Source organism: Sitodiplosis mosellana, unplaced genomic scaffold (genome assembly GCF_009176505.1).
Source record: "Sitodiplosis mosellana isolate CC-2019 unplaced genomic scaffold, AAFC_SMos_1.0 Smas_scaffold_6165, whole genome shotgun sequence".
Lineage (NCBI taxonomy): Eukaryota > Metazoa > Arthropoda > Insecta > Diptera > Cecidomyiidae > Sitodiplosis > Sitodiplosis mosellana.
This window is the reverse complement of record NW_022601406.1, coordinates 4,668,352-4,685,627: the sequence shown is the minus strand read 5'-3', so window position 1 is coordinate 4,685,627 and position 17,276 is coordinate 4,668,352. Positions and strand designations below refer to the sequence as shown.

The following is a 17,276-nucleotide window of genomic DNA, read 5'->3' as shown; positions in this document are numbered from 1 at the left end:
AAGCAGTTGGTCATAAATCAAGTCCATTGACGTATTCTTTTGTAAGAAATTACTTTTATTTTATTGATTTTTTTACAAGCTCTTGAGCTGGGTGTATTGATAAATGTATGGCATTTGCTCTTTAACGATAAATAAAAAATAAAAACGAAGTTCACGATCAAGCGATTGATTGCCATTGATAACCATTATTTCGATTGCTAATTTCGTTTTCGTTTTTACGAACAAAAAACCCCACTTGATGCACATTGGCAATTTAATCGCGAACTTTCTTATTAATTTTGTCGTACACTTCTGGAAATGCTTCTTCGCATTTCAATTCTCTACGCATGCGATCGTACAAGCGATGATCGAACATTTGACGGAATTCGTCTTTGGTACGGAAGCAATCGGCGTACAACATTTGGAATCCATTCGATTTGACGACAATATCCTCGAGCTGACGTGTTGTGCGTTCGGCATGGAATTGGCCACGTTTCAATTTCACAGTGCCATAAACACCAATATCGACGTACATATCAACCTCGAAACCGGCGGCCGGATGAACCATACCTGGATTATTCCACAAACGGAACGGGCACAACCACAATGGATACACATTCACCAATTTATTGAATTCACGAATGCAATCGGCCATTTTGGACGTTGGCACCAACAAATCTTGAATGACTTGCGTTTCTTCGTATAGTTTTTTCACCGTTTCAGGTTGCGTCAATTTCAGGAACGACACCTTTACGGGCATCAACCAACCGAACAAATAACGGAAAATTGGATGGTTGCCGAATGGAACAATATCCTATTGAGATAGAGAAAGTTGGCTTAGAAAATTTGTTTCTTATTTTTGAGGGAATTTGAACTTCTTTCTCTGCAAAACGAACGAACGTTTTTGCAAACTACTTACTTGGAGCTCCCAGAACAAAGCACGCGAATGACGATGGTAGTAGTCTCTCAATGGAAGATATTCGGTAATAGTTTGACCCTTTGGCACCGTTTTTAGGATGTTTTCAACATGCTTGAAGAACCATGGCTTATACCATTTACCGACATCGTTGATCTATTCAATGGAATTTTGGGAGGAAGCTCATTAAAAAAAACTCGCAATTTGTTCACAGTTTGTTCCAATCTCAAAACCAAATTGGCTTTACCTTTCTGTGATCGACTTCGTGATCGGGCACCATGACCGCGGTCATAATAACAGCTTCATCCAAAGAATATTGCAATCCTTCAACAAAATGATTGTTAGCATCATGACTAACATCATTGAAACGCTTTGCAATGTTTTCCAATCCAAATACTGGTTCATATTCCATGCGGATGTATCTTTACAGCACCATGAGCAGAGGAAAAATGAGAAGCATTTGAAATAATTGAATGAAAATAAATCATCAAGCATCAAAAATGTTCAATGATTCGTCGATGTTTTTGTTTAAACAAATAAACAAAAAAAAAAGAAATCAAATCACGAAAAATTCGAAGAGAATTTCACGCTTACTTTGTGGCTGGTAGAATTTTTATTTCAACAGCGGTCAAGAAGCCCAAAGTACCGTAGCTCCATGGCACGGCATAGAATAAATCGGGATTTTCATCTTTCGAGCATTTCACCACGCTGCCATCGGCCAAAACGAGTTCGTACGAAAGGCAAATATGTTGAAACAATCCATAAATGTGTGAGCTAGATTCAACACCGGTGCCCATAACCAGACCACCTACGGTTAAATCATCAAGTTCTGGTACAATGGCAATGGTCCAGCCAAGTTTTGCCAACGTTTCCGACACTTGATCCATTGTTGCCAACGGTTCAACACGAACCGTTCGCTTTTCCCGATCGACTTCCAAAATGTCAATCAAATTGCATTCGACTTGGTGCATGGTAGACTTGTAAAGTGGTTTACGGAAGCTCATCGTTTGGTAGCCCGGCCGAGCGGTGCACATTTTTTTCGATTTATCGCTTTTATTCCATTCTTGCACCTAAATACACAATCAAATTACTCTCACTGTTTGGACACTTTTTAATCAGCAGAGGATCGGTTTGAGATCTTAGCAAATCTGCTGGCTGCAAAATCAAACGGGAAATTACCTGTTTCTGAATTTTACGGACTTTGTCATCGTGAGCGCGTGGTGCACTGTTCAAGTGGAAGATGATTTTGTTGCGTGTGTAAAACCACAAATTGTACAAAAATGACAGAGGCAACAACAAGAAGCACACAATGACCCATCGGTAGTCAATCAATAGGATCTCCATAAATGTTTCACCCTTAAAATCAATCACTTCGTTTGGATCCATTTTGCAATGACTTAATTGGTTTTTACCACAGTAGAAGGAAAAACCAAAATTTCATCGAAATTTTCCGTGCTCTGGTCTCGTTCACACCACAAATGCGACTGAATTGTTTGATTGACCTTGCCGTTTAAAATGTTAAATGAAGCTCGCAATGTAAGAGGATGGCAACAATGAACGCCGCACAAGAGCAACGAGTACTAATCATAATTCAGATATGATATAGACACTGCCGCGTACGGCTCTCTCTCTCTCTCTCTCTCTTTCTTTCTTTCTTTCACTCTGTGCCTTTGTTTTTTGCGTGAGCAAAAACAATTTGATGTGGCGCCGGTTTGATGACGAAATCCGAGCGATTTTTCTTCTTCTTCTGAATAGCAAAATGTTGGTTGTGTGTTAGTATGTGTTTGGTGTTTGTACCTACATTCATGCGGACTGGCATTAAGTGTACTTGCTGTGTGTGCGCAGCGCATAACGAATTTCGGATTAACAACAATCAGCATGTTATGGCTTCGAATCGTGTGAAACAACAAAACTCAAGAGAACGACGTCCGCCGAGAGATCCATATGCCTACTTGAGTAGAGAACAAAAAGAAATACAAACACAACCCAATCGAACAAATTAAAATGCCCACATTTCAAAACTAATATATACTGCAAATGAAGCAATACCATATGCAAAACGTGCTCATAATTCCAAAAATACAAAACATTTCGTCGAATCGAATGCTCTGCACACGGATTGATTTTGATTCAAACATCACATCTGAAATCATTTGAATGAAATTGAATACATTACTACGGGCGAGAGTTTAGAATAAAATTGTATGCTTCGGACATTCACTCTACTTTGAACTGCGCTTATTTCGCATGTCATAAATACTTAAACGCTTATCATCCCATCGAATCGGTTATAAATTTTTTTGCAAGCACTTTTCTATTGTCAGTGCTATTTTTATGGTTCTGGATGAAATTAACGCAGTATTGATATTGTTTAACCGGCTTTTGACAAAACACACCAAATCATCATAAACGATTGAATACTTACTGAAATGAATAATACATAAACCGAATGTAAAATGATGATGACTAGGGTTTTTAATTGCTTAGTTCTAAATTTTTTTAAAGCTACGAAATCGATATATTATAAATTGTAATCGATAACGGTGCATGTGGACATTCGCTATAGTATGCAATATATTGGATCTGTCGATGTGATTCAAAGGCGAAAATAAATATGATTAAAATGTGATTTTCTCATCATCCTTATGTTTTCACATCAATACAATATCTCATTGCATAAAGCCTCAACCAATCTTTACGTGGAAGACGTAAACTTTTATCTCTACGTTCTCTTATTTTTTCAATACAATTACATGTGATGGTGGTCATAGCAAAAATAAAAAAATTGAATTGATCCATGGAAGAATTTCCCCTCGTCCACTATTCGCGTCATTTCGAATAATTTCATTATGTTAATAAAAACTATTATCTTGCAAACAATGTTTACATAAGTTGAAATAGAAATGATATGATCTCATTAGACGATTTAGCGAATCTCGGCTCAAAATGCTCCATGGCATTGAAATTGAACTATTTCACAGAAGGTGAATTGAAATTGCAATTGTCATGATTGTTGATGTAGTGCATAGTGTGCAATGTGTGCTGCACATAAGGTGATAGTGACCTACATCCGATTCATTGGTTGTAAATGCATCTTCTATCAAATAGAATAATATGCATGGGATTATTTAAATTATACACACAAAAAGCATTTTGCATGCTTATGGCTGCTTTTCGAATGTTCTGAATTGTTTTTTTTTTGCTACTTCGAAATAGACTAACGGTAAGAATAACGTTTTTTTTTCTTAGATGTTGAAATGATTATTCTGTTCCTTCTATTCTCTTTAAATCGCGACTTTTTATTTTAGAAAAAATGCATAGTAATTTTTCGACTGCTACGTTTGAGGAGTTCGTTGAAAAAAGTACCTTTTTCACACGAAAATATCAAGAAACCAGAACTTAACCCTCTAATGCATACAACCGCCTCTAGACGGGCAACATTTGAACGCCTGTAGAATATTTTTTTAATTATCTATGGCCAAAAATCAACCAAGTACCAGTACTGGGAGTACTGGGAAAAATTAATGCATTAGAGGGTTAAGATCTAATATCAAGTGAATTGCATTGCTCTTTCCTTCAAATGCAATCTGCAAACAGATCGATTTAATTTAATCTGCATCATGAATATCACAGCACCAGATGATATATTCAATTAACAAGGTTATCTAGTTAATAGGCTGATATTAATAGATAAATAATGGTTGATAAACATATGAAGTTGTTTTGGTCCAATACTGGCTCCTTGGGTGATCATAAGAATTTAAATGTTAGGTGCACGATTGCAGTCATCAATCTATCAGTTCGCGTTTAGTCTTTGTTGTGATTGCATCTAAAAGACTTGGATGCAGTTTTATTATATTTCTGATTTATTACATTTTACCATCGATGTTAGGCGAAAGAAAATCCGTAAAAATCAGGATAGAATGAGAAACGTTGAATATTGCAAAAAAACAAAAAAGTGAACAATTTTCTCAAGATAAGATGAACTATTTCAAAAGAAGACATTTTCAGTCCTGAAAATCGAAGTAGAAAAACTTTTTTCGGAAGAGAAAATATTTTTTATTCAAAAAAAAAAAATGTCCACCATACGAATAGCGTGTATTCTAATGGTAATAACCGGAACATTAGCATGGATTCCCTACCGAAACATTGAATTTGTGTTGACTGAAAGTTTTCCAAAACAATTGGAAGTGCGAATAAATCAGTCGTTGCAGGTGACTAAGCATTTTTTCGAGCGAAAAGAAGTGGAAGTGACAGTGATAGGTGAAACGAGAATACTAAAATTTGTGCCATACATCGCTCCAATGGTGGCGACATTGCCAGTTATTCAGGATGCAATTGGAACCGATTACCAATGGAAACGGCGTTTAGAATGGGGCATATCGGACGCAAAACATCGAAGAGAAGCCGAACATGATATGCTTGGAATTGAAGCCTCGATGCGAATGATTACGCGGAACATTGCCAATTTGGATCCGAATAAAAACTTTTCGTCCGAGAGTAAAATGGCCATTGTGCATGAAGTTCATACCGGTCTATGTGACATAGTCACTAAGTTTGCCCAAAGACAATCTATCTTTCGAAAGTATCCTCTGGTTGGAATGCCAATTCTTTTGGCACTTTCATCGTTCGTTTCACTGTTCGTGTACATGGAAAGTGCTTTTGTACCCGATCTTGCGAGAGGATCACTGATATCGTGTAAACTCTATAAAACTCTATTTGAATATCGACCCATTACGGTTGAGGCACGATTGCATCGACTGGAAATCGTCGACTCAATGGGTACACCGATCAATAAACGTCAACCGATCAATCAAGTGTTGTCCAAAAGTTTCAGCGAACATTACAATCAAACAATGGATAACGGATCGATTCGGTGCCGCGGAGGATGTCGACCATTCGAAGGAGAATATGTGTATGTTTGTCTTAGAGATCCGGTTGCGAGAACCGAATACGATTGTCACATGCGCCACGAAATGTACGGATGTCTCTTTGGCTACATGGAATACGTTCGATATCGAGTCGAAAGCGCCTTTGCCGATCCCATAAAACTTGTTGGCAAAACGTGTTCCGATGAAGCACGCAATCAACCAGTTCAATCCACTCCAACAGGTAACCATCTGTTTTTTATTGTCATTTGCGAAAATTTCGCATTATCAACACGGAATTGAAGTTTTCGCTTGGAAATTCCCTTTAATTTGAGAAATAATCAAAAATTGATTTCTTTGATGAAGGATACGGTTGGTGGACAATTATGATTCATGGCGCTGAGGCTCACACAGATCTTTATGGTAATGTATGTGATGATTGGGGTGCGTGTGATGCTTACATCAAGGTATTTATCGATGGCAAAGAGGTTTTTCGCACCGAATGCCGTGTGAACACGCACATGCCCTATTTCGGCGAACAGTATCGATCGTCGAGAATGCACAAAGCAGCACGCATTACCATCGAAATGTGGGACGAAGATTCTGGTTGGATGGGCTCACCTGATGCGTTGATGCTACGATGGGAGACAACTATCGATCAACTGGTTAGCAACGGAATCAAATGGGGCGAACGAGGATACTGGAAAAATAAAATTGTTACCGCATCTTCATGGAAGGACGAATATCCCGAAACATTTCACCCAATGATTTTAACTTAGTTTATATGCTCCATGCAATGTTTTATTAATCACAATGTTCAATAATTTACAATAAAATATCCAACAAAACTTTGTCCTTGTACGTTTCAGTGGAACAGCACATCTATGCGTCCATCAAACGCGTAGATGTAGCATTTCACTTAATTTAGCAATTCGGTAGTTGCCGAAATATCGTATATGAGTTCACTCTATATTTCAGGTGAAATCCTAATATTCGATAAGCCGAAGTATGATTTTGTTTACATAGCGTATGTATGACCTATGTTCACTACGATGTCAAAATTAAAGTAACGGAAATGATAATATAATAAAACGAATTACATAGTAATCCAAATTTTTCCACACTGCAGCAATTTTACTTTCCTCATTGTTTGCTTGGAAAATTTTACCCTTTGAGCAGATGATTACCTTTTATATTTGACCATTTTTAAATCGATCGAAATTTACGATCGTTTCACACCGAAATTGTGGTATTTTTTATAATAATTTATACTTTTATAAGTTGGTAGTTCTATTCCAAAGAATTTTACATAGTTAATTTCATAATTCAAATTCTTAGACAAATAGACAAATTTCAGAAGTCCTATATACGAGTAAACGGCAATATTACAAGTAAATTCAATGCGGTGCCAAAAAGTGGCAGTTCGAATATCATTTGTTTTTTGTACTTACATTGTTGACACGCGAATCTACTTTTCTCTGTTGACTCTGTAACGGTAAGACACACGCAATGAACGCTGGGTTTCTTCTCTGTAAAACGGATTATATACGTAATCCAAACTTTTCGGTACAGCAGCAATTTCCCTTACATTTCGCTTTTTTCATTATTGAAAAAAGAGTAATAACATTTAATTCTTTCAATTTTAAGTTTTATATGTAATGAAATATTGATATTTTCTTAATACTATGAAAATCATTTCATTTTAATTAAAAAAAAGTGACAATATTTAATGATTAAGGTTAGTTGGAATTTGGGAACAAGGAAATTCTCTGTTGCTCAATCATATCGGAATCTATGTTTCTGTCTTCGTTGATTTTGTTTCTCTCTAACGATGAGAGGTGAGACACACGCAATAAATGCTGGGTTTTTTCTTCTCTGTATTAGTTTTAATAGATTTAAAACGAATTCGTTGTAATTCAAACTTCCGTGGCGAATTTACCTATCGCTATAATGCTGCCGTTTGACTCGTGCATAGCACTTGAATATTTCTACGAACAGCTGTTTTTGCAAACAGTGGAATTCATTATTATATTCATTATTCAAGTGAATTCAATCCATACTGAATGTAATTCGAAAATTTCCATTCGAATTTTGTTTTGTGAAATTATTTTCGATTGAAATCGCTGCTCTGTTTTTTGTTTAAAACAAATTTGAAAATGAAACTGTTGATGAGCCTGAGTTTTTTGTTCGTGGTTTTGGCAAGTAAAAAATGACTTTTTTTTCCAAATATAAACATTAACTTTATATTCTTCCCTTTCACAGTCGACGGTCATGATGATAGGTCAGATAGCTTTTGCCAAATAATACAAAATAATAAACTGTCCTAACAATAGTGTTTTATTTCTTTATAGAACTTTCAAAAAGTTCGCTTATTCGTATAGCAAACGTTGAAGTTGATCGAAGCGCTTTTATAGATTCCAAAAAATCATTAAACGAGACTGCTTGGAGGGAAAGGTATGTTGCAATACAATGCGCTGAACGAAATATAATCGATTTTGTTCATTTTCAGATGCACGTATAAAAAAGATGGCATTCAAGACATCAACAAAGTTAAAATGGTTAGACAAAAATCGTTGCGCAGTGGAAGCGTTGACACAAAGTGAGCTACAAATTGTAAAAAAATGTTTGATAGCCAACATCTATTTACGTATCGGTTTTATTTATTCAAGAATTATGCAAAGTGTCATCGATGTAAACAAAATAATTGAAACTTTTGTCAACAATTTTAACGAAGCTCAGAAGGCTGAAAATGGAATTTATGATGTTAAAATGTACCATAAGTAAGTTTTAACAAGAACGTATTCAATTATTCCGTGATTTTCAAGCTTTTTGTTTAAATTAATTTTCAGAGATCTAGCGGCACTTGAAGCAGAAGCTGACAAATTATCAAACATTTTTATCACGTATGAACCAATATCATTTTCATAAATTACTGTATTTAAATAAAAGACTATTTTTTATAAAGACAATATTTATTATAGAACTACTGATGCAGATAAACGGACAAAAATCGAAAATATTTGTGATGATCTGTTCACAAATGCGGCAATAATGAGAGCTAGTGTTTTTGTACACGATTGGATAAGACCATCTTCGGCCCTAGTGGCTGGAGTTGCTGGGGCTTTTATCGGTGGTGCTCCATTAGCTGCTGTTGGGGCTGGCGCAGGTTATTTATCTGGACGACATTTTACAAAAATCGATCCATAATTTATGGAACATAGCATTCTAAAAATATGAAAATTCATAAATAAATTCAGAATATTAAATTTGGCAATTCAATTTTTTAATTCGTTGTGGAGTTTCTACTGAAATAAAAATTTACTGGGCAAAAAGCCTTTGTGTGATTGAAAAGCCTGAGCGATTTTGAAAACGGATGACTTTGTCAATAGTATTCAATATATTAACGCCAGAAAATATCAAATCATATCAAATCTTCACTGCAATCCAAGAGTATTTGGTATTCCAAAGTGATAAAAAGAAATCAATCCTTGGAAGGTCATAAATTTATAAAGGAAAACTCTTGAATTCGTATAAACAAAACCATCCAATTTTAAAGTATAAGTTTCATCATTCCATTTTCAGGCTTGCCACTGGTAGGCTATTTCAGCTAGTTTGAAAATCGTAGCTATAGTCGGCTTTTTCATCAAAAATCAGCTTTTCTCAGCTATTCAATTTTTCGATGGAAATTGAAAGAAATAGGGGTGCTAGAACGCCAAAGTAACCAACGTGAATAATCAAAATAGCTTGGAAATGAAAGAAAAACAGTTTTTGACTATACCGATGAATGCGTTTGACTCATCTTGCAAACAGATAATAATAGCCCGCTATAGAATGACTTGTTCACTAACATAGCAAAGATTTCTGCATTTCTTTGAAACTGTCAAAAATCAATGCATATAACGATTCGAATAAAAATCAGTATTCTACGCGAAATTTCATATGATTTTGTTTAGTTGTCTTTTAGGAATGAGTTCAAAGATAAGAAAATTCTGTCCAGACCGGCTCGATCAGTTCAGTTTGATACCAGACGTTATCCACGCCTATAAAAGTAGTGCGAAGGACTATAGAGATTTTAGAAAGGTTGGTAAAGATCGTGCAAAATGTTTAATCTGTTATTTTGACAGATTCAAAGATCTCCGAAAATATTCGAACACTTTTAGCTTATATTTTGCTAATAATGTTCAGCTTAAATTTTTTTGACCATCACAGCAAATTCAAAGTATTTCTGTGTAATCAGCCACAGTTAATGTTAAAAATAAAGGGTATAGTGCACTAACGCAGCATATGGAAACTGATGCATGAATTGCTTATGCTAAAAGACATAAAGGATTAATATCGATGAAATCATTAAAGTGAGATTGTTTCTTATCATTCATCAAAAAACAAAACAAAAACTGTAGACATGATTCATCATTGCGTAAATTTGTCAAATAACATAAAAAAACAGCAAATAAAAGGTCAACGAACTAGTTTGCATTGATATTTTGCCGTTTTATTGGTCAGCTATTTTTGTAGCTATTTGAGTCAAAATTTCATCTTTTTCATCTATATCTTTTTCAAAATTGAGTGGCAAGCCTGCATTTTCATTACAAACACTGAAATATTTAGACTATTCGTTTACATCGAATTACAGGTTGTCAAGCCTTTTTATAAAATAGTTTATAACATTTGAATATTGTTCACAAACAAACAATTCAAAAAAAAAACAATGCCTGTTATTTCCTTGACGTAAAATCTGATACATCAAATACTCATGCGAGTATAATTAGAAAATAAAATTCGAAAACATTTATTGAGGCACTCCAAATCGAAGATATTTATAACAAATTTATAACTTTTATTTCAGTCTCTCTGTTAATTCCAAATAAAAATTATAATACACATATACATAACTTGGCTGTTATGTAAAACTGTTTTTTCAAACGGACAATTCTCTTTATACTGCAAAAACTTGTAAAAACTTTTGTGACCCTGAATCGTCAGCTCATTTGAGCAGACGCTAAAATGAATAAATTATTATAAATAATAATAATAATGTAAACAGTTAAACAACAGAAAACTTTTATTTGCATAATTATTGTCGAGAATTTTCTGATAAAATTCCCAAAAATGCCAATAGAGCGAGATGAGACGAGAATATAAATGTGTGAACACGTTGAATGTTTTTCATTGGAAATTTACTTTGCAAAATTGATGAAGTGTTTTCATTATAATAAAAGTGAAAATGAAGCGGTTGATAACTTTGAGTTTTTTGCTAACCGTTTTGGTAAGTGAAATATATTCTTTTTGTTTTATTTTTTCTATATATTCATTTCATTTTTTGTATTTTTCCAGACTATGGTTATGATGCAAGGTCTTTCCCTCTATCCCAAGATATAACATTAAAAAAAAAATAACAAAACGTTTTTATTTACTTATAGAAGTTTCCAAAAGTCAACTGATTCATATTTTGAACGTCCCAGTTAATGATAAATCCATCAAAGAATCCAGAGAAAAGCTAGATGAAACAGCTTTTAAGAAAAGGTAGTTGGGTTATGTAATACCGTCAAATCTATCGTTTGTTTAATGTTTTCCATTTAATTAGATGTACGTATGGAAAAGAAGAGATACAAAGCTTGGAAAATTCCAAATTGGTTCGAAAGAAATCCGTACGAAGTGGTGTTGATGACAAAAAGTATGCAAAAAATCTTCATACTAATCAAATATTATGAATTTGATTAATCTAATAATTTTTTTTTAGAATAATGGAATGCGTCTCGAATGCAAATGCAATAATTGATTTTTTCGAAAAAAGGCATTACGAAGCACAAAAAAGAACTAACGGAATATATGACATTGGACTGTATCAACGGTAGGTTCCATTATGAACAATATTATTATTAAATACCCATCATTCAATCTTCAATTTTGTAGAGATCTAGCGGGACTTGAGGCCGAAGCTGATAAGCTATCAATTATTTATTTGTCGTAAGATCCGATATTTTCTCATCATACCCTACGAATACACATTAATCATATCTATTTTAGAATTATAGATCCACATAAGCGGACAAAAATTGAGAATATCTGTGATGACATATACGCAAATATGATAAGAATGCGAGCAAGCGTTTATGTACACAACTGGATAACAAAAGCTTCGGCTGCGGTGGGTGCATCAGCTGGAATTGTTTTGGGTGGAATACCTGGGGCCACAATTGGAAGTGCCGTTGGCTACTGGGCTGGAAAACATTTCATAAAAATTGACCCATGATTCAATTAACTTGATTTTGAGATAACTTTCATCTCAAAAGAATTGAAGTAAAGATGATATCAAAATACATAGAATCTGTTTTTTTTTTCTAAATATGGAGTAAAGTATTCATTAGATTGCTTGAGTTTTCATGCATACATAAGCAAGCTTCAATCAGCTTGTGCGATAGTTATGAGGAATACATAATGATATTCACTTTTTTTCTCGAAACTATTTGCCGTAAATGTGAGAGAGTTACCGAAATTATCTCGAAGCATACCGTCAATAACTCGACATCTTGTGTGATGAGACTATCGTTTTTCCATTAAGACTCTCTAGACTCTCAGTAATAATAATCATAGAATGAGCGATTTTTCTTACCTTTTAAGCGGTGTGCAATTTGGCGAAATCGACGAGCATTTTTGCGCTTTCTACAAAATCAAATAGACAACAGTAAATTTTCGCCGGATATTGTTGAAAGTTTGGAAGTGGCCGCACAATGCCTGGAAACGGCATACGATCTACCATCGTTGAGTAGTGATGGTGCTTCGGGTGATGATAATCCATTGAATCACATAGATTTGTACGACATTTACCAGAGCACATGCTGCACCATCAGCCCGGATCGAAAACAAGAGGCGGAAAACATCAAAAATGAGGGAAACCAACTGATGAAAGAGGAAAAATATACGGAGGCTTTGGTCGCATACAATCGCGCACTCAGCATAGACGCAACCAATCCAGTGTTTTATTGTAACCGAGCTGCTGCTTATAGCCGATTGGGCGACTACCAAAAAGCGGCCGAAGACTGCAAAATGGCTCTGAGATACGATTCAAACTACAGCAAAGCATACGGTCGTCTTGGGTAAGTTCACTTTTTTCGAAATCGTTATTGAACGAATGAACGGGTTCTAATGTGAGTTTTCCATTGTAGTATGGCCTATGCAAAAATGAACAAGAACAAGGAAGCTGAAGATGCATACAAGAATGCACTTCGTTTGGATCCAGATAACGCTGATTACCAAAATAACTTGAGTGTCACTCAACAACGCATCCAAGAAGGTATTGGCTGTGGAAGTTTTGACTTAAACTTCTGATTTTTGCGCCTACTTTTGTGAATCCCATCAAAATGATTCAATTTTCCCTTTAAATGGTTTATAAAATCCGAAATTAGTCACTTCAATGGCAAAAATCTGGTTGATTACTCGAATATTCTAGGAATATTATAATATATAATTTAATTTTGTCACTAATGAAACTGAACTTTAATCCAAAAATGCAGCTCAAACCGCAGCACCAAGTGACGGTCTTCCACCAAATTTTGCTGAGCAAATGGGAGGTATAAATTTCAATGCCGCATTCAATAACCCAGCCCTAATGAACCTTGCCACCCAAATGATGTCCGATCCAGCGATGCAAGATACGATTTCACAATTGCGCAATCAATTGTCGGGCATGAACAATATGAATGGTATTTTTGAAATGTGAGTAGAGCACAACTAAAACTAAAACAATGGATCTGAATGTATATTGTTCAATACTCAATAATTTGCTGAGTTATGCAATACACAAAAGTGGCTAATTGAATTTGGTTTGCTGTATGTTTCTTATTAGTGGACGTCAATTGGTTGGACAAATGCGTACGAATAATCCGGAAATGTTTGAAGCGGCAACGCAAGCAGCAGCACAAGCAACACTTGCCAATATGGATCCAAATAATCCGAATCCGAATCCGAATCCGAATCCGAATCCGAATCCAAATAATCCAGACCAACCGCCACCATCGATCTAAACAACAAAAAATCATGTTATTAATTCTTCACATCAGAAAAAAACAACAACAAAAACATGTATTCCTTTTAATCGTCGAGCATTTCGTTTTTAGTTAGATCGATCAGCATTGAACTATTCCTATTTTGCCTTTTCTCTCTCTCTCTCTCTCAATAATAATTCAATAAAAACAAAGAAATGAAACAAATCCATATGGTTGGGCCAAAGTAAAAAAAATTGTTTTTGTATTCTTCCATACACACGAACGCACGATTTAAAGTAGAATTAATTGAGTTAGATTCATATGCGATGCATGCAATTCTGAAAAAAAAAAATCCAACAAAAGTCACAATTGATGTAAGCTAAAAAAAGCTTCTCTTTATTTTTCAATACTAAAACAGAACGTTTACATCTATAAAATAAATAAATGTATTCTTGATTATCCAACAAATCGAAGGACTCTCGTAGTTGAGGAGGTCGGGCTTGCGCAGGCTTAATCAAAAATATCATCGGCAAACAAAAAAATCGAGAGAAAACCAAAAATCATTGAATTTTTTTTTTCTTCAAAAAAGAAAACACGTTCCATATAGAACGAATAACAACAAAAATGTATACTCTTCAATAAACGCTCCATTCACTAAATTGTGTCTATATAAAAAGAAAGTCACCTGTCGTCTGGAGAACCAAATGAATCAAGTCTTGAAATCAAATCGAACGAAACAAGCCACGAAAAGAGAATTCTGAACCAACAGTCTTCCTCTTCGTTACATAATATATATGGGTACAAACATCTCTTATCTCTTCTGTCTTGTTTTTTATTTGTTTTGTTATGCGTATAAATGCGATGCGTAAAAGAACCATTGAAAAAAAAATTGAATAAAAATTCCTGTACCTGTATACAAAATTGCTATATGATTCTCTTTTTTGTCATTCTTATCCTTCTCTCTCTCGCTCTCTCTTTCTCAGTGTATTGTTTGTGTATTTGAATTTGTGAATATTTTTAAATTCGGTGACAGTAGCTGTTCGCACCTTTCGTAAACTATATGTCTCTCGTTCAAATCTGGTTGTCAGGTCTATTGAAATAAAAATGCTATTTCTTCCATGACCCTTTTTATTTTTGTTGTTTCTTTTTGTTCTTTCTTTAAACATATTCAAAGTAAATGCATGCACTCAGCAATTTTCTTATGATTGATTTTCCATTTTCATATTGTTATATTTCATCCGTTAAATGATGTATTTCACCGTATTTTTATTTTGTTCTCTTTCTTTTGTATAGTTATTGTTGTGTGTGTGTGTATGTTTTTCTTTCTCATTATACAATATATGTACTAATATGAATCGATCACCACCTCACTTCAACTAAGAAAAAAACAAACAAATTGGCTCAATCATAAACATTTCCATACCATTATCATCGGTCACGAGGCTATGGCGGATCGATTCATTTTTTGTTGTTCTTTATTGACATGAAAACATGCAACTCAGCCCAGAAGGGCATATACATTGGAGCCTGGTTATGGTCAAAAAATTGTTCCAAAGTTTTTTTTTTTCAACTTATTCCTAGTGTTGGCCGTCGAACAATTTCGAACACTTGTTCGACCGTTCGACAACATAAAAAAAAATTATTTTGTTCGTTCGTTCGTTCGAAAAGTTGAAAATTATTTTTTTTGCTCGTTCGTTCGTTCGAAATTTATTTTAAAAAAATGTTGTTCGTTCGTTCGTTCGGAAATCGCTATGTTCGACCGTTGGGATTTTTTAAATTTGAAATACATAGGAAGCAAATATTTCTTTGGCTAAGACTGAAGGTACAACGTTATTACCGGTGTTATTACTCAGTAATACCACTGGTAATAATTAGTATCGATCTTATTACCGATTAATAAGTAATTACCTTAAGTACTTAATTAAACTTTCTACTTAAGCTTGAGTATGTACTTTAAGTACGTTAAGTACTTTAAGTACGTTAAGTACGTTAAGCACGCTGAGTACGTTAAGTACGTTAAGTACGTTAAGTACGTTAAGTACGTTAAGTACGTTAAGTACGTACGTTAAGTACGTTAAGTACGTTAAGTACATACTCAAGCTTAAGTACAAAGTTTAATTAAGTATTTAACGGTAATTACTTATTAATCGGTAATAAGATCGTTAATAATTATTACCAGTGGTATTACTGAGTAATAACACCGGTAATAACGTTGTACCTTCAGTCTTAGCCAAAGAAATATTTGCTTCCTATGTATTTCAAATGTAAAAAATCCCAACGGTCGAACATAGCAATTTCCGAACGAACGAACGAACAACATTTTTTTTAAATAAATTTCGAACGAACGAACGAGCAAAAAAAATAATTTTCAACTTTTCGAACGAACGAACGAACAAAATAAGTTTTTACAAAACTTTCGAACGAACGAACGAACAAAATAATTTTTTTTTATGTTGTCGAACGGTCGAACGAACGTTCGAAGCCAACACTACTTATTCCCTATTTTCATCAGTATAATGTGTTATAATGGTAGGAAATGGCAAAAAATATATTTGCCTTGTCGACGAAAGGGTAAACAATAACAATTTTTTTTAGCGCACACTGAGACTCTATTGTGAATTTAGGTTGAACTTCTCTTTCAAAATTAGAATTATCGGTCTTTCATCCCAAAAGGTGAGATTTTTTGCCAAAGAAAAATTTACGAAAAAATGGAAAGGGAGAAAAAAGTGAAAATTAGTAGAGATGGTAAAAAAAAATTTGAAAATCATTTCAAAAATGGGATGTCATAAACCGGATTTTGAATTTGAAAAATAAATTTAATGAGCAACAAAGAAAAGAAATAAAATGACTGGCGGGCAAAATGGCGAAAGTTCGTTAATCACTCAACAATTTTGTCTCAATTAAATATTTTGCTTTAGCAGAAAGAAGAAGAGTTGAAATTTTTTTTTTTTCAAATTCGCTCAGTGTGTGCTGTGAATAGTTGAAGATCAAGTGAAAAATGGCTTAAGTCTTATGTTGCATAAGAAAATCGCTTTAGTGATGAGAAGACTTGAGATGAGTTAAATATGGCATAAGCCGTTGTCATGTTAAATTCAATACAAAATGTGTGTGTCCTTAAGTGTATGTATCTCTTATTTCTGTCATTTTCTACCGGAAAACTTTCCCAAAAGAAAAACAATGGCTATAATCAAATGTGGACTATTTCTCATTGAAGCTCATACACTATCGTCAATAATGTCGTCAATTTATCAATTGTGATTGGGAACACTGCGACATCTAAGTCCATTTCTACAGTATATCATTTGTAAAAAGTCATACAAAAATTGTAGAAATTCATTAGAGTGCAAACGGTCCAGCGGTGTTGCACCGAAAAAGAAACGAAAAAAAAAATTCTCCCCGAAAATGTTGTGTCCGAGCTCTGCACGAACGAAAAATGAAATGTGTTTGTGTGTGAATTTTCCACTGGTGTGTATGTGTTTGTGTGTATCAAACGAAATCCCGGTGATTTGTGCGTAAATCTGTATTATC

General features: G+C 34.4%; 5 protein-coding genes across 5 annotated transcripts; 4 read left to right on the top strand and 1 right to left on the bottom strand.

Annotated features, from left to right (window-relative positions):
- Positions 1 to 37: 37 nt before the first annotated feature.
- On the bottom strand, positions 38 to 2,472 carry LOC129574629 (delta(24)-sterol reductase-like). Its single transcript, XM_055456912.1, has 5 exons — positions 2,075 to 2,472; positions 1,490 to 1,965; positions 1,143 to 1,317; positions 899 to 1,051; positions 38 to 793 (listed from the first exon to the last, which is right to left on the bottom strand). Exons 1-5 carry the CDS (start codon positions 2,279 to 2,281, stop codon positions 254 to 256), a joined length of 1,551 nt encoding a protein of 516 aa, XP_055312887.1. The 5' UTR covers positions 2,282 to 2,472; the 3' UTR covers positions 38 to 253.
- A 2,340-nt stretch (positions 2,473 to 4,812) lies between these two features.
- Positions 4,813 to 7,719, top strand: LOC129574631 (uncharacterized). The gene is made up of 2 exons (XM_055456915.1): positions 4,813 to 6,007; positions 6,130 to 7,719. The coding sequence occupies exons 1-2, from the start codon at positions 4,972 to 4,974 to the stop codon at positions 6,540 to 6,542; spliced, it is 1,449 nt and encodes a 482-aa protein (XP_055312890.1). The 5' UTR covers positions 4,813 to 4,971; the 3' UTR covers positions 6,543 to 7,719.
- Positions 7,720 to 7,871: 152 nt separating this feature from the next.
- Positions 7,872 to 9,034, top strand: LOC129574640 (uncharacterized). Its single transcript, XM_055456929.1, has 7 exons — positions 7,872 to 7,961; positions 8,026 to 8,044; positions 8,115 to 8,217; positions 8,273 to 8,362; positions 8,433 to 8,543; positions 8,613 to 8,666; positions 8,745 to 9,034. Exons 1-7 carry the CDS (start codon positions 7,920 to 7,922, stop codon positions 8,968 to 8,970), a joined length of 645 nt encoding a protein of 214 aa, XP_055312904.1. The 5' UTR covers positions 7,872 to 7,919; the 3' UTR covers positions 8,971 to 9,034.
- A 1,753-nt stretch (positions 9,035 to 10,787) lies between these two features.
- LOC129574639 (uncharacterized) lies at positions 10,788 to 12,080 on the top strand. Its single transcript, XM_055456928.1, has 7 exons — positions 10,788 to 11,029; positions 11,098 to 11,116; positions 11,184 to 11,286; positions 11,348 to 11,437; positions 11,504 to 11,614; positions 11,677 to 11,730; positions 11,791 to 12,080. Exons 1-7 carry the CDS (start codon positions 10,988 to 10,990, stop codon positions 12,014 to 12,016), a joined length of 645 nt encoding a protein of 214 aa, XP_055312903.1. The 5' UTR covers positions 10,788 to 10,987; the 3' UTR covers positions 12,017 to 12,080.
- LOC129574793 (small glutamine-rich tetratricopeptide repeat-containing protein beta-like) lies at positions 12,070 to 14,669 on the top strand. The gene is made up of 5 exons (XM_055457259.1): positions 12,070 to 12,093; positions 12,358 to 12,860; positions 12,930 to 13,057; positions 13,278 to 13,479; positions 13,610 to 14,669. The coding sequence occupies exons 1-5, from the start codon at positions 12,070 to 12,072 to the stop codon at positions 13,785 to 13,787; spliced, it is 1,035 nt and encodes a 344-aa protein (XP_055313234.1). The 3' UTR covers positions 13,788 to 14,669.
- Positions 14,670 to 17,276: the final 2,607 nt, after the last annotated feature.